General features: G+C 32.5%; 1 protein-coding gene across 1 annotated transcript in view; it reads right to left on the bottom strand.

Moving 5' to 3' along the window:
- The window catches only part of LOC148627930 (A disintegrin and metalloproteinase with thrombospondin motifs 9-like), a 133,217-nt gene that overhangs the window by 17,659 nt on the left and 97,862 nt on the right, over nt 1-17,696 (bottom strand). Inside the window, exons 24-28 of the mRNA XM_088581830.1 lie at nt 14,924-15,091; nt 10,547-10,744; nt 9,385-9,543; nt 8,378-8,557; nt 215-379 (exon numbers count right to left, since the gene is read on the bottom strand). Of these exons, the coding sequence (XP_088437956.1) occupies nt 215-379; nt 8,378-8,557; nt 9,385-9,543; nt 10,547-10,744; nt 14,924-15,091 (870 nt within the window). The remainder of the gene's footprint in view (nt 1-214; nt 380-8,377; nt 8,558-9,384; nt 9,544-10,546; nt 10,745-14,923; nt 15,092-17,696) is intronic.

Raw genomic sequence — 17,696 nt, 5'->3', positions numbered from 1 at the left:
ATTTACTTTGCCGTCTCGTTTCAGGGTGGAATTTGTTTATCACATGACACATACATGTAGTACTTCAAAGAGACAACCTCACAACTGAACATTTCCAATTGCTTTATATAGAGTGTCTTGACACTCTGCATGATATTATCTTTTCGTCCTTTGCTGACATATTCATAGGGTGACATCACTTAAAAACTGAACATCCCATAAGTGTGCAAATTACCTTGCTCCACTTGTCTCCATACCAACGAGGACATCTTCCCATGTGACAGATCTGGGTTTCTCTCGGCTTTCTACCATGACATTGGTCATCAGGATGTGTCTTTCCTTCTTCATCTATACAAGTTATCTCCCTTTGTGCACGTCCTCTTCCACAGGAAACAGAGCACTAAAATTACAGAAATGATGTCAAAATGAAACTTTGTTGCATATTTATAAATAATCAAATCATTGTTGTTATTTCCCTATTATATCTGACTACTGGATATCTGTCTGATCTGTGAAAATTTTAAACTAGAAAATTATGTCTAATAAAACAGGTATCAGTTAACAGGGGGGAAAAAATGAATTTCAGTACACTAACCATGAAAAAAGTGATAAAATAATACAAGATTCTGAATACAAAGGTGTTCGATTAGGTAAATTTTACTGCTAAAGGAAAATGGCATTTTATTCTATAACAATGAACTTTGTAGTTCATTGTTCGCTTCGATATGAGTGACACTTTAAAAAACAAACTCTCAAGATATTTCTTTAGGTCTTTGTCCGTTTAATTCAAGGACCAAATACTTAACAAACAGAGAGCATTCAATGATGGTCCGCCAAAAAAACATGCTACTGTTGAAAGGACAGGGAATCATAGTGGTGTAATAATAGGAATAAAAGTACTTCAGAATCATCAGAAGATGATAAATTGCTGATCCGCTGTGAAGTTTATCAAGGAGTATAACCACTTCCCTTGACAACGAGCAATGACCAACATACAGAAGCCCTCTCATCAGTCTTAACACCTATTCTTGTACTTCATATCAAATAACAAACAAATAATCTAATGTTTTGACAGATAGTGCCCCTTATAGCTTTGAAGTACTATCATTTTATCATAAATGATGGTATTAGGGGTCAATATTTATGAATGAATGCCATATCATTGGTAGCCAGCCTGGTCATCAGCTATGCACAATATGATATCTCATAAATGGTATAGCTTGGGGCCATTGAACCCTAGGAAACCTGCTAAGATCAGGATTAAGTTAATTTTGTCCTTTGAAGGCTGATAACGTATCCAAATATTTCATACTTTCTAGTGCCAAACTTGCAAATAAGTTCTCCAATATACAAATATTCCATATCTTAGCATTTTCATATTTTATTTTTTATCAATTTTCCTTTTTACAAATATCGAAATTTTAACATATTCAGCCCTTATTTTTGCATTTATTTTCCCCTTTAAATAGTTAAAAAAGGCTTCACATCAGTCCTATAATTTTTATAGTTCAGAAGGTACATTTGTGTAATATTTGACCAAGAGTCTGTTAAACAAAAAGACTACACAAGCCGAGACTATGCACCAAAATAGTGCATTTCAATCATCGATATGACATTTTCCAGATTTTAATTTTTTCAGAAAGATATCAATTTGAAAACAACAAAAAACGTATAATACATAACAATCAGCCCTTCTTGAGTTTAAATCTGTATTAATAATAAATGCACAGAAAGTGCATTTGGGATAATCCTTTGAACACAACATCATTGTTTACATGTGCAAATGAAATTTGTGCTTTGAAGTGCACTAAAATCCACAATACAAAAGTCACTCCTAAAACAGGTGACGGAGTTGTGCTTGGAGCGTAAATAACAGAAACAACAATGTTAAACTGGAATGACTGCAGAAACGGAAACCAGTTACACTTGGACAGAAACACAGATAACAGAAAAATCCAGATGTAAAACCATGCACTTTAATAATGTGAGGATTTCAGTGTTTAGTAAAACACACCAATACCCTCATTAATACCTTCAATTGTCGGTTTTCCCAAACTTAAGAGGATAATGTATTTTTTTATGTATTAGATTTATTGGTGAGAATATCATTATGATATTACAGTAAGAACTGATGAAAATGCTGCTTTAGTTTCATTGATTAAAGGAACTAACATACATGTATGTGAACCTAACAAATTGTGGCTATAAATTTTTAGAGGAAAAATACAATTTAAAACATCCATTTTCATTTAAGCAAACTAACACTGATAAAATAATAAAGGTACCAAAAAAGAAAACATGATGTACTCCATCCTTATTTTTTTCATAATCCTGAAAAAAAGTCTAAAAACAAAGAAAAAACAAAAAGGAGCTTATTTCTACATATATAGTAAATATTAAATGCTCAATGAAACCTAAGAAAAAGATATGCAATGACACAGATAACCGTATAATAAAAAAAAAACCCAAAACCCATGACACCATTCAACATTACTAAAGGGTCACACAGACATTTGAGGTTAATATCTCACTACCTCCCAGTAACAACACATCATTAGAGGGTCACACAGACTTTTGAGGTAATCTCCCCAAATCTGTAAATAAGCAATATTATCATTCTGTTTTTATAACCTACTGTCCTTCGCTGTCTTAACTGCTACAAAAACTTCAGCATTGCTGAGGGAAGTTTATCTCAGAAGGCTTTAAGTTATCTTAACTTTGGGATAAGAAAAGTGTGCACAAGCATTTGTTTAAGAGATAAAGCAATAAGAAAATTGTTTTAAAAATTACTCAAAGATAATAGAATGGAACAGGAGAAAAAAAATGACAACACAGTTTTCTGACTCGTGTGCCATTTGTTGATTATTTTCTTACAACCACCTGTACGTGATCTCCTACCACACTCCCCTCACTATAACTCACCGAATAAAATAGCAAAAATAATGGCAAGATTGATCAATAGATATCTCATACCGAGTTCTAATATATAAAATACATTTCTCAATATTAATCTTAATGGGAGATATATAATGATGCTGATAATAAATTATGGTTCTCATTTCCTCATCATAACACTCTTCAATTTAAGTAAGCAAATAGGCCAATGGTAAATTGCTAGATGGTAGAAAAGTCTGTTGTTGTTGCATGCTACAGTGCTATACTGACTTTTACCATTGGCAGAGATTTTGAAAAAGGGGGTTTCAGAACAAAGAGGAGGGTATTATTTGCTATCTTTTGCATAAAATTAACAAAAATTTCATAAAAAAACAGGAGTGTAAATGCTTGGAACATTCCTCATTGGATTAGACATTGTATTCCTAACTTAACCCACCTCAGTTCTGAATGTTTCTTGACCAAGGATATTAATGAACAACAATATCAAGACAGCACCAAACCTTAATTTCAAAACAATTTTGAAGCTAGCCTAAAATAACTTAAAACATAAATTTTACAAAATATTTCATCCAAATTCAACCCTTTTCCTATGTCACAAGTAATAAAAAGTCAGTCAAATATAAAAAGTACCAAACTGTGTGAGGTTTTACATGCAGATATAGAAGCCATCGTGTTTAGAAAATTTATTTAATCACAAACTACCTGTTTAACGATCTAAATGTGTCAGTTAATTTAAAAGGGTACTGTCTTGTATTCAACCGAATCTACAAAGTGTTTGCAGTGCATGTATGCAATCTGCTGCACTTCCTCTTCACGAGCCATTATCACAATGTAAAACCCTAACTCTGGATTTGAGGTATTTTCTCATGTTAAAAAAAACAGGAATTAGTTTATGAGGTAAAGAGCTTTAAAAAAATTAGACTAACTTAATTCATAATTGTTGTTGTATCAGAAATAGTCTTGCTGAATCACTTTAAAATGTATTCTTTTTAGAATGCCTGCTGGTGCTAACTCAACTATAGAGCTTTCCATAAAATGTCACAAGTAAGTTATGACATCACAATGTTATTTTCTATTGTGATGTTAATATTTATGATCAACTTTACTCTTAAGAGTTTTTGTAAAACTGAAGCTTAGATTACAATTTGAAAGGAAGGAATGGCATATAAAGATACATGTTCAAATACCCTTTTTCAACTGACTAAACAACCAACCAACCCCAAATAATGTGATTAAAAAATAGCCTAAAACTCTCCCTTTTTCAAAGTCATTTATGTTTTTTTTTTAAAATAAAACTCTGAATGAAACACAGGAAAAGCTGTTCATCTCACAAATTTAAGAACTAACAATTTGTATAAATGGCAAAATTTCAAAATAAAGTACCTGCAAATCATCAAGATACAATATTAACAGGTTTTATAAATGATACCACTTGATGCAAATGATACAGCAAATCTCCTAATTCATCAAATGTAAAATGAAGGCTTTAAATTGTATGTAGGGGGTCTCTTGTAACAAGGCTTGAAGAATTCTTATCATTCAATAGAATGATACTTACAATATTGTTTCCAGACACAAATAAAAGAAGAACGTAACCTCCCAATGGTTTCCTAACTCCCAATCAAGTGCACCCAAGATGTAATTAATTATAAAATTGCCTAGTTAGCACCAATCAAACATACCCTAACCCATCAAAATGTCAATTCATTAAGTATCAATGTCACTTAACAATTTAAATTTTTCAGTTCAAAGGTCATGAAATTGAATTTTTTAAAAAGTACTCACATGACAAAGTGAAGCCAAAATATTTGGCAAACACTTTGCCATGTGATTTTGTAAAAATGAAGATCTAGAACAGATGTAAAACAATAATTGGTAGATTCAGTAATCATAATATAAACCTAGCCCATACAGACAAATGATTAACTTAACCCATAAATTGTTTCAATGACTGCAGATTCTTCACAAAAATGCAATACACCAGTTTCAGATGCCATACTTCTGTAACGCCCTAATTCAAAAATAGGTGATAAATTTTTACAATTATTTCAAAACACACTTCTCAGAATTCTTCTGGCAAGATTCTTTATATGTCAAGTCTAACTAGAAAATCAAATAATTCAAATCTATACATCTGCCATCTAGAAAAATTGCAAAAAAAGTTGGATTACTTGTAGTGTGATTTATGATCATTTGCAATGAAACTATATGTCAAATTGAAGGAAAAATGACTGACGTAATAAGAATTTTCTGAGAGACAACAAACCCATTTTAAAGCTGAAGCAAGAAAAAAAGTGCACAGAAATATAGTACAGTAAAACTTACCTTAACCAAACCTTCTTTTTTTTAAATTTTAAAAGTGGTTTGAATTAGACAGTGTTTGGATTATCCAGGATGCAAATAAATTGATATGAAGGAAATAAAAAAAAAAGGTGCATGATTAAGACAGGATTTCTGGTTTTTCAGAGTTCAGTTAAGAAAGGTTTCACTGTATTGATAAATGTAGTTGTGGTTAGAACATAGTGATTGTCATTTGTCCTTGAAATAATGAGTTTTAACTTGCGAAAAAAAAATTAAAAAGCATAACAAAATAAAGAATAAAATACATACAGCGATTTAACAGCACAAAAAAAATTAAACATGTAATACAAAAATATAAACAAAATATTCCAAATTGTGGAGACAGATCTTTAAGCAAAAATACTATAAAAGAGAAATGAAAGACAAGATCAGACAAACAACAGCATACTTCCTTTATTTACTTAAAGCCAAAATATTCAGACTCCTTTACGTCATGTTTTGTTCCTTACAAACTTTTTGTAAAAAAATAAACAAAAACAAATGCCTTCAATATCAAAACAATATCAAACATTTAAAGATTATGACAAGCAACGAGCTTTCCTGTACTTGAAAAAATTAACCAACTCCAACAGGTGTCTATGAAAACAATTACAATATTCCTGCAGATAAAATATTTGTCTAACAGACATTTTTGATTGCCTGTTTACACCGCAACATACCAAAACACCAAAATGCCAAAGGATGGGGCAATAGAATACACCTGGCTTTCTCAAACAGACTACAGGTAAAATTACATCATTGCTTCCTTTGTAGATAATCAATTAAATCATAGGTGTAAAAATTAATCATATTTTGATGTTATATCATCATCAACAATTCCGTCAGACACTACCAGGCTTTATGCAGCTTATTTTCTCAATTTTTTTTTTTAAAAGTCTTGGAATTTCAGTCAAGTGTTTGTCTCAAGGTCATCACAACAGATCAAAGATCAACCTTGCCTTAGTTTTTTTTCAAAGTTCTTTGATTTTAGGGTGTTTGATGTATTATTTGGGTGTATCAAATTCTGGTTCATGGGAAATAAAATGTGTTTCTTATTTCCGCATAAGACACCTATTTTTCTCATCTTTGAAGCTACTATCATCAGGTCAGAGGGAAGATTTTACTATTAATTAAAATATGCAATTGACGTGATTTGTTGATAAACAATAAAAAATTACCTGATAAATTAACCCTGTTTCTCCCATGACGTCATATGTCTTATTCTGAAGGATCACAGAGAAAAAGTGGAAGATTATTTTCTAATAAAACCCCGATTAACAACAAACTGAGGACCTTTGAACAATATTTACAACATGCATTTTAATACCCAACTATAAAGTGATGAAAGTCAACAAAACCATTTATCAATGCAGATTTTCAAAGAGAGTACTCGAAAACTTGGTTATTTACTAGATGCCAAAGATTAAAGGATGGGGATACTGGCGCACTTATACCTTTATCTTGAGGACATTGAACCTCTAATGTTCAATTCATGGAGTACTAATAGCTAAATTTTCTGACAAATATTTCATTAATTGGTAGTTATGAGGCAGAAGTCATGCTATAGCATGGCAGCACTGGTTCAATGGCTGCTTAACTGCCAGTTTAGGACATTCAACTGCAACCTTCTAATGTACCAGATCTTCTATAGTCTTCCCAATTCAAAACTGTTAAAAGAATTTTTTCACAGAGTTATATATTTTTGCCATAGCTTAAACATAATTTCTAAGTTCAAGAGACCCTTTCCAATTTAATTTTAAAAATTTGTTTTTTTAAGTTTTGCAGTCACAAATACCAATAAATCTTCTTGCTTCCTCTTATTTAAGAGTTGTTATATCGTTAGAATTAGTACATTCTGAACAGTACACACTGAGAGGTTCCAGAATTCTTAGGACTGCTTTCGCTATTCTTTTTAGCAAACCCCCCTCCCTGCTCCCCAGTCTGAGAAACCATACGGTCAATATATTAAAAGTTTGTCAAACAGGAAGTTGATGTCACCTAAGTCTGAAGCAGAATCCAATGATATGACATACCTATAAAAAGCTTCCACCAAAATATTAAGTGTCTGTGATAAGTTGTTGCAGAGAAAACTGCAACTTAAGAGCTGAGGAAGGGCAAACAATCACTATATACCTCTAGTTTTCAAAGCAAGCGGACTGGGGTATAAAAAATGCTATGGATCGTCTAAACCATTACTTGACCAAAATAAAATATATTGAACTGAGCTAAATTAGAGAAATGTACAGAAAAAAACCCTTATTTATCAAACAAAATGTAACCTAGTTGAAAGACCTCCAAGAGGCAGTTTACTTGCAGAACACAGGTGTGATACCGTTAAAGATAGGAGGAAAGCAATAACAATATAGACAAAGTTATTTGTTTACAGTTCAATTTCAAGAGTTGTCGATTACAAAGAACAATAGAGAAACTTCACATACTTCTACCGATATTCTTAGGCAGCTTCCAGCTGTGTATAGTCATCTTGTACAACAGTGCCAGATTATAGCAGTCACTTTTACCTAACATTCAAGAATCTTCAGGAATGATTGACATTTCAAGGTCATTATATTACACCTGTTGTAACCTTGTAAATGTAGAATGGTACATCACGCCATTCTTCAACGTCATCTGTATATACAAAATACGAAACTACGTCAAATTGTAGAAACTTATTTAAAATCAAAGGAACTACATATTTTATAGGGATAAACTCTTGCACTGGATCTTTTAAAGACTAAGCAGACAGGAAGTACATACTTTTTCAATCTCGCCCATTTTCTAAAAATTTGGTTATCTATTGTTCATTCTCTCGAATCGTACAATGAACACAATGCCCAACATTTAATTGTTATCATCCTGATTGTACTAATAAGTTACTATCATACTTTCACATCTACACATTAAAGGCAAAAAAATACAAAAATAATCTACCTAACTATTGCACATAAAAAAATCATAAAAGAATTTTAAAAAGAGGTCACAGCTTACTGAGGTATCATAACCCTGAAATTTGCTAAAAAAAATTTGCCCTATATTTCTACAGGAAGAGGTAGAGGTTTAAGTCTCATCATTGCCATCTACGTCTTCTTGGGTACCATCGCCGACTTCTCTGCCACTGTAAATATCTGTAATAATAACGGTAATACCAATCTCTGTATCTTACCGAAGACCACTGACTGATGCGCCATCTACGTTGAGTGCTGCATGGACCTTTGTTACACAGCTGTTGATGTGAGGGCCTAACAGTCATGTTGCACTGGCCATCAGAAAGAACATGACCGTTAGGTAATTGGCAAAGCACTCGTCTCGTCTGAACACCGTCACGTCCACAAGAAATTGAACACTATTAAAAGAAAAAATGAAGTGAAATAAAATTTATTTTGAAACCATTTTCTGCACGATAATGATTTTACTATCTAAAAGATACCGAGTAGAAAATAAAATCATTTTAGCTAAATGTCCATTATCAATTCTAATCTTCTTTGAAAGCCATTGAAAGCAAAATAAGAAAAATAAATCTTATTTTTTCAACATTTTATTTGTCAATGTTTAAAAAAAAGCTCAATAACTTAAGCATTTTATCATTTCTGTTATGCAAATACTGAGGGAGTCATCATGAGGTTAAATAAAAATACCAACAAGCTGTCAAAGTGTGACAAGTTTTTTATGTTTTAATTAACAATTAGTACAAATTAGCATGTGAAAAGAATTTTAAGACATTAATTTTAATCATTACGGCCATAAATTACAAAATATCTGTATGCTAATTGATAATGTCATAGTTTAAGTAAGTAGTAGTTTATAATTGATTTCGCTTTTCAACAATTTTGAAATTTATGGGTTTTTTTCCCTTCTTTGATATGAAATACTTTGGATGATTCAGAGACCAATTAAAATTAAAATGGCAATGGTAGAATTTTGATACAATTTATAATAATACAACTTAATATACTTTCAGAAATTTTTAAATGAGCCTTTTTTCACATCACATCCTTTCTTCCTTGTGAATACCATTCTTAGATACATATTCTCATTATTTGTTAATATGTTTTATTTTATTTTATTTTTTTTAAGTGTTGCAAAAATGACGAAATTCTATAGAGAGACAGATGGGCACATGCTAACTAGTATAGACTTTTATCCAAGTACATGTACTATGAACCAACTTACATCAGACCACAACCCTGTATTCCAGGAAGGACAATATCCAGTATTACAGGTCTGCAGTTCTGCTGGCTTCGATGTAGCCTCACATCGATCACTTAGACCAAATTCATCATGGCAAACAACTTGTCTCCTTTGCAATCCACTATCACAGGAGGCAGAACACTTAAAATAAAGAATGTTCAGATTAGATATATCTGTATGAAAATGGATGTTACTCAACTATTGCACAACTACAATTTTTTATATGTGCAAATAAAGTTTGTAAATTGTTGACTGTTCTCTGTACCACTGGCACTGATTTAAAAAAAAAAATGAGTACTTATATTTGTTTTTGCATTTATTTTCTATTTTTGTTTATCTGCACAATCACAGTTTTCCATCATAAGATAAGGAAGTGACCATATCACAAAATTCCAAATTTTGTGCTCCATTCCTCAAATATACTCCACTCTAGTGTACACACCCCAGACCAACATCCAGTCCTCCAGTTAGCCCAACTCTAGTGTACATACCCCAAACAACGTCCAATCCTCCAGTTAGCCCAACTCTAGTGTAAATACTCTAAACCAAGGCCCAGTTATCCTATATATACCCCCAAACAACGTCCAATCCTCCAGTTAGCCCAACTCTAATGTACATACCCTATACCAAGGCCCAGTTATCCTATATATACCCCCAAACAACGTCCAATCCTCCAGTTAGCCCAACTCTAATGTACATACCCTATACCAAGGCCCAGTTATCCTATATATACCCCCAAACAACGTCCAATCCTCCAGTTAGCCCAACTCTAATGTACATACCCTATACCAAGGCCCAGTTATCCTATATATACCCCCAAACAACGTCCAATTCTCCAGTTAGCCCAACTCTAATGTACATACCCTATACCAAGGCCCAGTTCTCCAGTATACACCCAACTCAACTGTATGTACTCCAGACCAAGGTCCAGTTCCCCAGTATATACCCTCTCAATTGTACGTACTTCAGACTAAGAACTCAACTGTATGTACTCCAGACCAAGGTCCAGTTCCCCAGTATATACCCTCTCAATTGTACGTACTTCAGACCAAGGTCTAGTTCTCAAATATATACTCCTCTTAATTCTATGTACCCCAGACCAAGGTAAAGTTCTCCAATATATACCCCTCTCAATTGTACATACCCCAGACCAAGGTCCAGTTCTCCAGTTGGCTCCACCACCACTAATGTATCTTGTACCAGGACAATCGGCACGGTGACATTTCCTCACAGATTCTGGTTTGTTATTAGGATCACATTTTGAATCTTCTCCTCTCAGTATACCTGGGAGAAAGCAAGCAACTTGACGTATCTCCTCTCCTTCCCCACATGTCATTGTACACTACAAAGAAAAAGATATAACAAGAATGAATATGCTATAAGAGACAACAATCCAACCGGAATGAAAAATGTCCCCAGAAAAATAAAATGACCATTTCGTAGAGATATACATTTCCAACCCAATCAGTTTTAGCTTGAGAAACTTAGAAATAGAACTAATCTTCCACAAAAAAAAAGATCATATTATTGTGAAATTAATGTCAAAATGTAAAACTTCATCAATATTCTTTTTTGCTAAGATCATGACAGATGATTCCACTGCATGCAACATTATGTTCTGATGAGAATAAAATGTCTTTCAAACAGCATACTACAGTGCATGGTAGTAGGGAGATTTTTCATGCCTGGCAAAGTTTCATGAAAATCCAGACATTTTACTATTTAGCAGGTGAAAAGGGGAAAACAAATTACTTCAACGATCTGTGTATCTTTTAAATGTCACGATTGATGCTGTTTATTTACAAATTATCACGATATAATCTCTTGATATCAAAGAAAGCTGTGTAAAAATAAACTGATGAGACAACTCTATCAACATGGAATATCTATATTCATAATTTTGAGATAAAAATGATCTTCAAGTAGCAAAAAAATGTAAGTGTGAAAAGCTCTGCAATAGAGACATGTTGTTATGAACTGTAAAAGACCTTAAGAATTGCTTGATATAAACGAGATGGTTAATAAATATCTGAGTCAACAATGTCTAAGTACGCTGGATAAAAAAAAAAAATAAAAAAAAAAAAACAGTGAGGAAACTATATAATCGAAAAGAAAGTTGTATTTTATTGAGGGAGGGAGACCACATCCTCTTTACAAAAGTTCCAAAAGCTCTGTGATGAAATAAAAGCCTCATGTTCAGACCTATTAGTCAGTTAAAGGGTTCCACATTGAGCAAAACACTACAGATCCTCTACTAAAATTTCTGACAGAGACCCAGTCTTTAAAATATAACAATCAGAAAAGAATGCATAATATCTTTTGCATAATAGCTAGATAAGTATTTTCCAAAATTTATCAGATTTTGCAATGTAATAGTTCAATATTGAGCAGCTGTTGTGTTTATTTCTCGAAAACTAATGTCTTACTACAGTCAATAATGATAAAACATCACTTCAAAATTTCTCATAATCCATTGCCCTATTTATGTGAAATGTATGAAAAAATATTTAAAAGACCATATTTAAAACAATAAGATTACTAATGAGAAACTTTATACCGATCTATTCCCAAGACTTTTAATAAACAAGGAGTCAGTATAAACATTGCTATCTTTTCACAAAAGAGCTTAAATTTCATTATAATAATGTATTTTGCCCTGTGGTCCATCTAATCTATGGCCCCCTTTCATGATGATAGTCTTTTTATCACAAGGCCTCTTTATATTTAACATGAATTCATCATGAGCATCCTTAAGCTTTAAAGAAATAACACTGCACTTAACCTAATGCTTTAAAAAGTAGATAACTATGTAAAAATATTGAGGCCACCTAATAAAAAAGCATTTTGAAAATGGGTGGATCTTGCTAACAAGTCAGACCTTATTACTCAAGTACATTTTGTAATAACAAAAAATGTAAAAAATCATCAGATCTTGATATCACAATTACTTTTGGTTTACTTTGCTAAAGACTTTTTTTCAGGCCTTGAAATAGGTATGCAATTCATTCTTTGCTAATGTTTAAAGTTAACAGTTTTTTTGCCTTGAACAATGTATCCATATACATATGCAATGAAAAACAATTGAATTTGAATGGGCAAAAATGATTCCAATGAATATAGCAATAAATAGAAACACATGAAAATTTTCCAGTTTCTCCATCTATGAATCCTCTACAGTGGAGATTTTAAAAAGAGGGGTTCCAGAAGAAAGGGGAAGGGGGTTCCAGGCTATTATTAGCTCGTTTTTGCCCAAAGTGTGCAACAAAATGAGAACCCTCCCCTGGATTGCCCACTGCATCTATGAATTCATTGCATTTAAAAACAGAAATTTGCTAAATCATCTAGAATTTGCCTTTTCACACAACTTTCATTCTAACACCTTAATTTCTTAGATATTTTTGTTCAGCCTTAACCTCTGGGTTAAAACAGCAAAGCATAGGCATATATATCGTGAATCCTTTGCAAGGATAAGAATTTACCGTTTACCTATCGTGATTAAAATTTAAGAAATAATCAAGCTATTCCTATAGGTAGGTGTACACTTAACTGAACTTCTAGCTTTTTCGAGTAGAATGTTTTTTATCATACAGAATTAGGTGAGCTTCTTTTGATTTGGATTATCAGAAGAGATTATCGTAATAAAAACCACACCCCCTGCACACATCTTGCTCATAAAGATACCAAAGTATTACTTTGAAAAAAATTTGGAGCAGATGAGGACAGAATAAACAGCATTGTACATCATTCTTTTCTGCTACCAATTTGGACCAATTTACAGAATTTTTTAACATCAAAATATGTTTACAGTTTCTATAAAGCATGTTGACAAAAAGTGCACATTCATAGGGGATGGAACTGGCATGCTCCCCTTAAAATTTTGTATGAAATCTCGATTTTTTTACTAATTTAACCCCTTTTTTTTTTAAATCTTAGTTCACTCAGCCTTTAATTCTATTACCACCTCTAATCAGAAAATACTGGATCCACCCCTGGACAAGCCTATAAAAAATGTGACTTATAGACTTTACTTCTACACAACTTCTCAAGTGAGCAATAACCAAATTGACAGAATGTATGATGAATATAGAGGAATATTACAAATGAAACATTTGATCTCATTTCTGGACAAGTTGATAGAAATTAAGTTGCTTCAAGAGATGCAAAGTTTGATCAAAGACATGTGCATTTTAATTGCAAATCCTTCTAAATCTTCAACGGTAAATTGAATTTGGATTTCCAAGTCAGAAGCTTTTTATGTCAAGATCTATTCTTAATACGATTTCAATTTCGAAACCTGGCAGCAAATCTGATGAAATCCAAATCTTGATTCACAAATCGTCTATAAAATATCTCCCAGTTTGAACAGTTACCCAGCCAGACAATACAAGTCTGAGATAATAATCTGCCTGCACTCAAGACCCTCCCACTAAACCAGTGATAATTTGAAGCATCTTAAGCAATCATTTCTATCAAATCTAACGTTTTTCATCTATCATCTTTTTTAGATCTCTAGACATACTATGAACATGATATGACCAATCATCTCATTGTTACTTTCCAATGAAGTTTGTTTCATTTTTTTTTCACCAGATAAGACTATTAGAACTCCATTATATTGATGGCTGATTTTTTAAAATGAAAACCAATTAAAATCTTCAGTAACCTGAACATTGGAACTTGTTCCTCAGCAGGAAGTTGTGAAATCTTACAAGTTGTATCTTTGAATTCAACACAGTCTGAACAAGAAAGTCAAGGGTAAATTGAGGAGAGCATTTGAAATTTTCATAATGAAGAAAACTTATCAATGAATTTTCTTTTATCTCAATTTGTTTCAATCAAATGGGTGTATGATCAAAGGGAACACATTCTGCAACAATGGCAATTAGTTTCTCTCAAAGACTGTTCAAACATACAATTCAGCAAAACTATTTTAAGAAAATTATTTTTGGAAAAGGGGAGTAAAATATGCTGTAAATATTAAAAAAAAAAATAGGTCCATCATTAAGGGAAAACACTAATTTTAGAGAGAAAAAATGTTCACTATAGCAAAAGGTTTCTAAAAAGTAACTCAAAATTAGCATGCAAGGCTACCTAATTTTTTAAAATTTTCACTTAACATCAAATGGTGTGTAATGAGACTAACAGTTAGAGGACAACTATACCATGTCCATTAGAGCACAGAACATAATAACCAATGACTTGGAGTTGTAGTTATTTTTTTCAAATTAATTTCACTCATAATTGTATGCAACTGTAACTTAAATCAAGTGTACAGACTGACAGACAAGGACCAACTTTAATGACGTCTAAAGCATAAGTCTCAGCACTGCATGTCCCAGGCTCCAGATCTCAGGTGTACAGGCAGACAGACAAGGATCATCTGTATGGATGTTTAGAGCTTAAGATAAGATTACAGACAACAGACAATGACAATCTATGTCCAGAACATAAGACAAGCATTACCTGATCTTGGATGTACAGACAGACAGACAAGGAATAAAACTTTCATGACAAGCATTACCTCTCCCCAGTCTCCTGATCTCCAGACCCCACAAGGCTTATCATTACAGTTTTCCTTGGAAGCAGGCTCTTCAAGATGGCTGCAGGTATTCCTTGGTTGTGATTGGCCATTGATGTTTTCACAGTAAACCAGTCTTGTTCTAGTCCCTTTACCACAAGTTGCTGAACACTGAAACACAACAGTATATTTATTGGCAGGTTTTTCAAAGGTTTCATATGACAAAAAAATGACCTATTTGCACTGAATAGTGAAAAGCAATTACAGAGAGGCAGACATGAAAGACTACCAGTTAGTAATGAAAAGTTGATATGCTAACATTTTTTTTTAACTTAGATGAAAGCTCCACTTTAAGTGTCAATAACAAGTAAGCAAAAGATATTAATCAAGAAGTGAAAATATTTAGTAAACAAGAATTACATAATCAAAAATACCAAAATATTGAGAAAACCTGGTACAAAACTATCAAAAGAAAAGTAAACAGAAAAGCCTGTGTTTTCTCAACAGGGACCTAGTTTTCAGTGATATGGAAACTTTCCATGTTACTGTGTAACTGGACAATGTTTTGATGCATCCAGACACAACAAGCACTTAGATAATTATCTGCAGCATAAACCATTAATTGTGCTCAATTGTCGTCATAGCTTTGTACATCTGCGAAAATCACACAAAAAATGTTAAAAATATGCAAATAAAACACTCCAAACCCTCAGTGACACAACTAATTAATTACATTTTTAACACATATTTGAACTCAATTATTATTGCTCTAGAAATATATTGATGTCATAGAAGCTATGAACTCAAATGAAGAGTCGGTGAGCAAATAATTTTTAAAAAATCACACTTTCTACCAAGCCCAATTTGTACCACTGAAAATGCCATAGAGTATAAATAAAGACGATGCTATATTGATAACAAAGATTATATGTATAACTGCCGTGTTTTGATTATACTAATATTCAATGAAAGATTCATTAAAACTAAATAAAAATGTAGCTTTTTTTTTTAAATCTACGTTGTCCTGAAGATTTTAACGTTTTTTTTTTTTTTGAAGACCTAAACATTGTATCCTGCATGAATTGGTTGTTTCTTGGAAAGTAATAGTTTGGTCTTGGAAACATTTTTTCTATGCCCTTTACTAGTAACCAATAATCCGTTATCAATACTTTGCTAATTTTTGCAATTGTTTACTCAGTTTCCCTGAATTTATAAAACTTTAATTTAGGCCTTCACCTGAGCAGAATATATCTAATAAAAAGAAAAAACCAACAAAAGCTAACCACTTCTATAGCTTAACAAGACCTAGACATCATGAACAGAAATACTTCAATTCAAACTTCTGTGCCAAAACTGTAAATTTGTAAATTATTTAATTTTGGCAGATTTTACAGAATCCACAGAGTTCTGTTTATCTTTAGTTAAAATCGACCAGTCTGTTGGTAGCGTTTGTTGCACTTTAGAAATGTATGTTACTTTAGTACAATCAACTTTTCTCTGAACACATGGCCTTGACTAAACAAATAGGTAGTTATTCCCTTCAGCCTCAAAACTATAGAACAAGGTGGTTTCAGACTTGAAAGGCATCTTCTTAATTTTCCCCATCATTTTGTTGATTGACGATTATTGTAACTTATGATCTCATATTTGATCGTATTTCATAACATGTGCATTTGATAAATAGTAGCTACAGATGGAAGTATGCAATTTATTGTAACTTACAGGGGAACCTTAGATACATCAGATTATAACCCAGTAATAATTTTTCATCAATAAGGACTGTTTATGATTTTCGCAGGCAGATAAATGTAACCATACCAAAGCAATATGACCTTGAAAAACCTACTGATAAATGTATGATGTAAATTGCTTTTTAGAAAATCCATTATGTGAAATGTATGCAAGGTGCATATTTCACATAATGCATTAAATATGCTTAGGTTGCATGTTTTTGGCTTGGCTTACATAGTTCATCTTTTCAAGGTCAAATGTAAAAAAAAATTACCTATCGTAACCAGTTGCTTGAGACCTTGAGTTGTTTTCCGGTTTTAAAGATTCTTCGATTAACCTTTAGTATTTAACGCGGATGCTGAAGAAGGCCATGGCATTTTTTGCTTGTTGGTTTGATATTGATCTGTCCTTGGTACCTCTTTATCTCTCTGGTCATGAATTAAAATAAGCTTTTGATAGAGCTTAACGTAAAACAAACAATTAATCCTGTTTGAAGACAACCAGGTTTAACCCTTAACATGGAGGTCAGCTAAGTAACCACTACCTCCCATACTGAGTCAGGGGTTCAAATTTATTCTCATCAGTGGAAAGTCCTGGACTTTTCAAAGTTATAAAGCAATGGCTGACTTCATTAAAAATCTAAAGTCCATAATAAAGTGTCGAGAAGTCAATATAACATACTGTGAAAGTACTATTGTTCGTGGGGTACCAATTTTCGTAGTTTTTGTGGGTGAGCCAAACCATGAAATTTGGTTACCAACAAAAAGGAGATTTCAATTGATGTGTATACTTTAAGCCTAAAAACCACAAATTAAGGAATCCACGAACTTGTTTTACATTTCCAATCAACCAAAACTGGTACCCACAAATAAAACAAATTTCTTCGTATGGCAATATCAGGGCAAAAACTGGAAAATATGAAACAATGGCAATGATTCAGACTTGGTACAGGCATTTTTGATGGAAAAGGTAGCTTAAACAATATTTATAGTACCCTAAACCTCCTGCTTCCATTATTGTTAATTGCTACTGGTATACTGCAATA

Source organism: Perna viridis, chromosome 1, assembly GCF_037379345.1.
Source record: "Perna viridis isolate PV_CMFRI_1.1 ecotype Kerala chromosome 1, ASM3737934v1, whole genome shotgun sequence".
NCBI lineage: Eukaryota > Metazoa > Mollusca > Bivalvia > Mytilida > Mytilidae > Perna > Perna viridis.
Note: the sequence above shows the minus strand (reverse complement) of the source record. Positions and strands in the feature narration are given on the sequence as shown.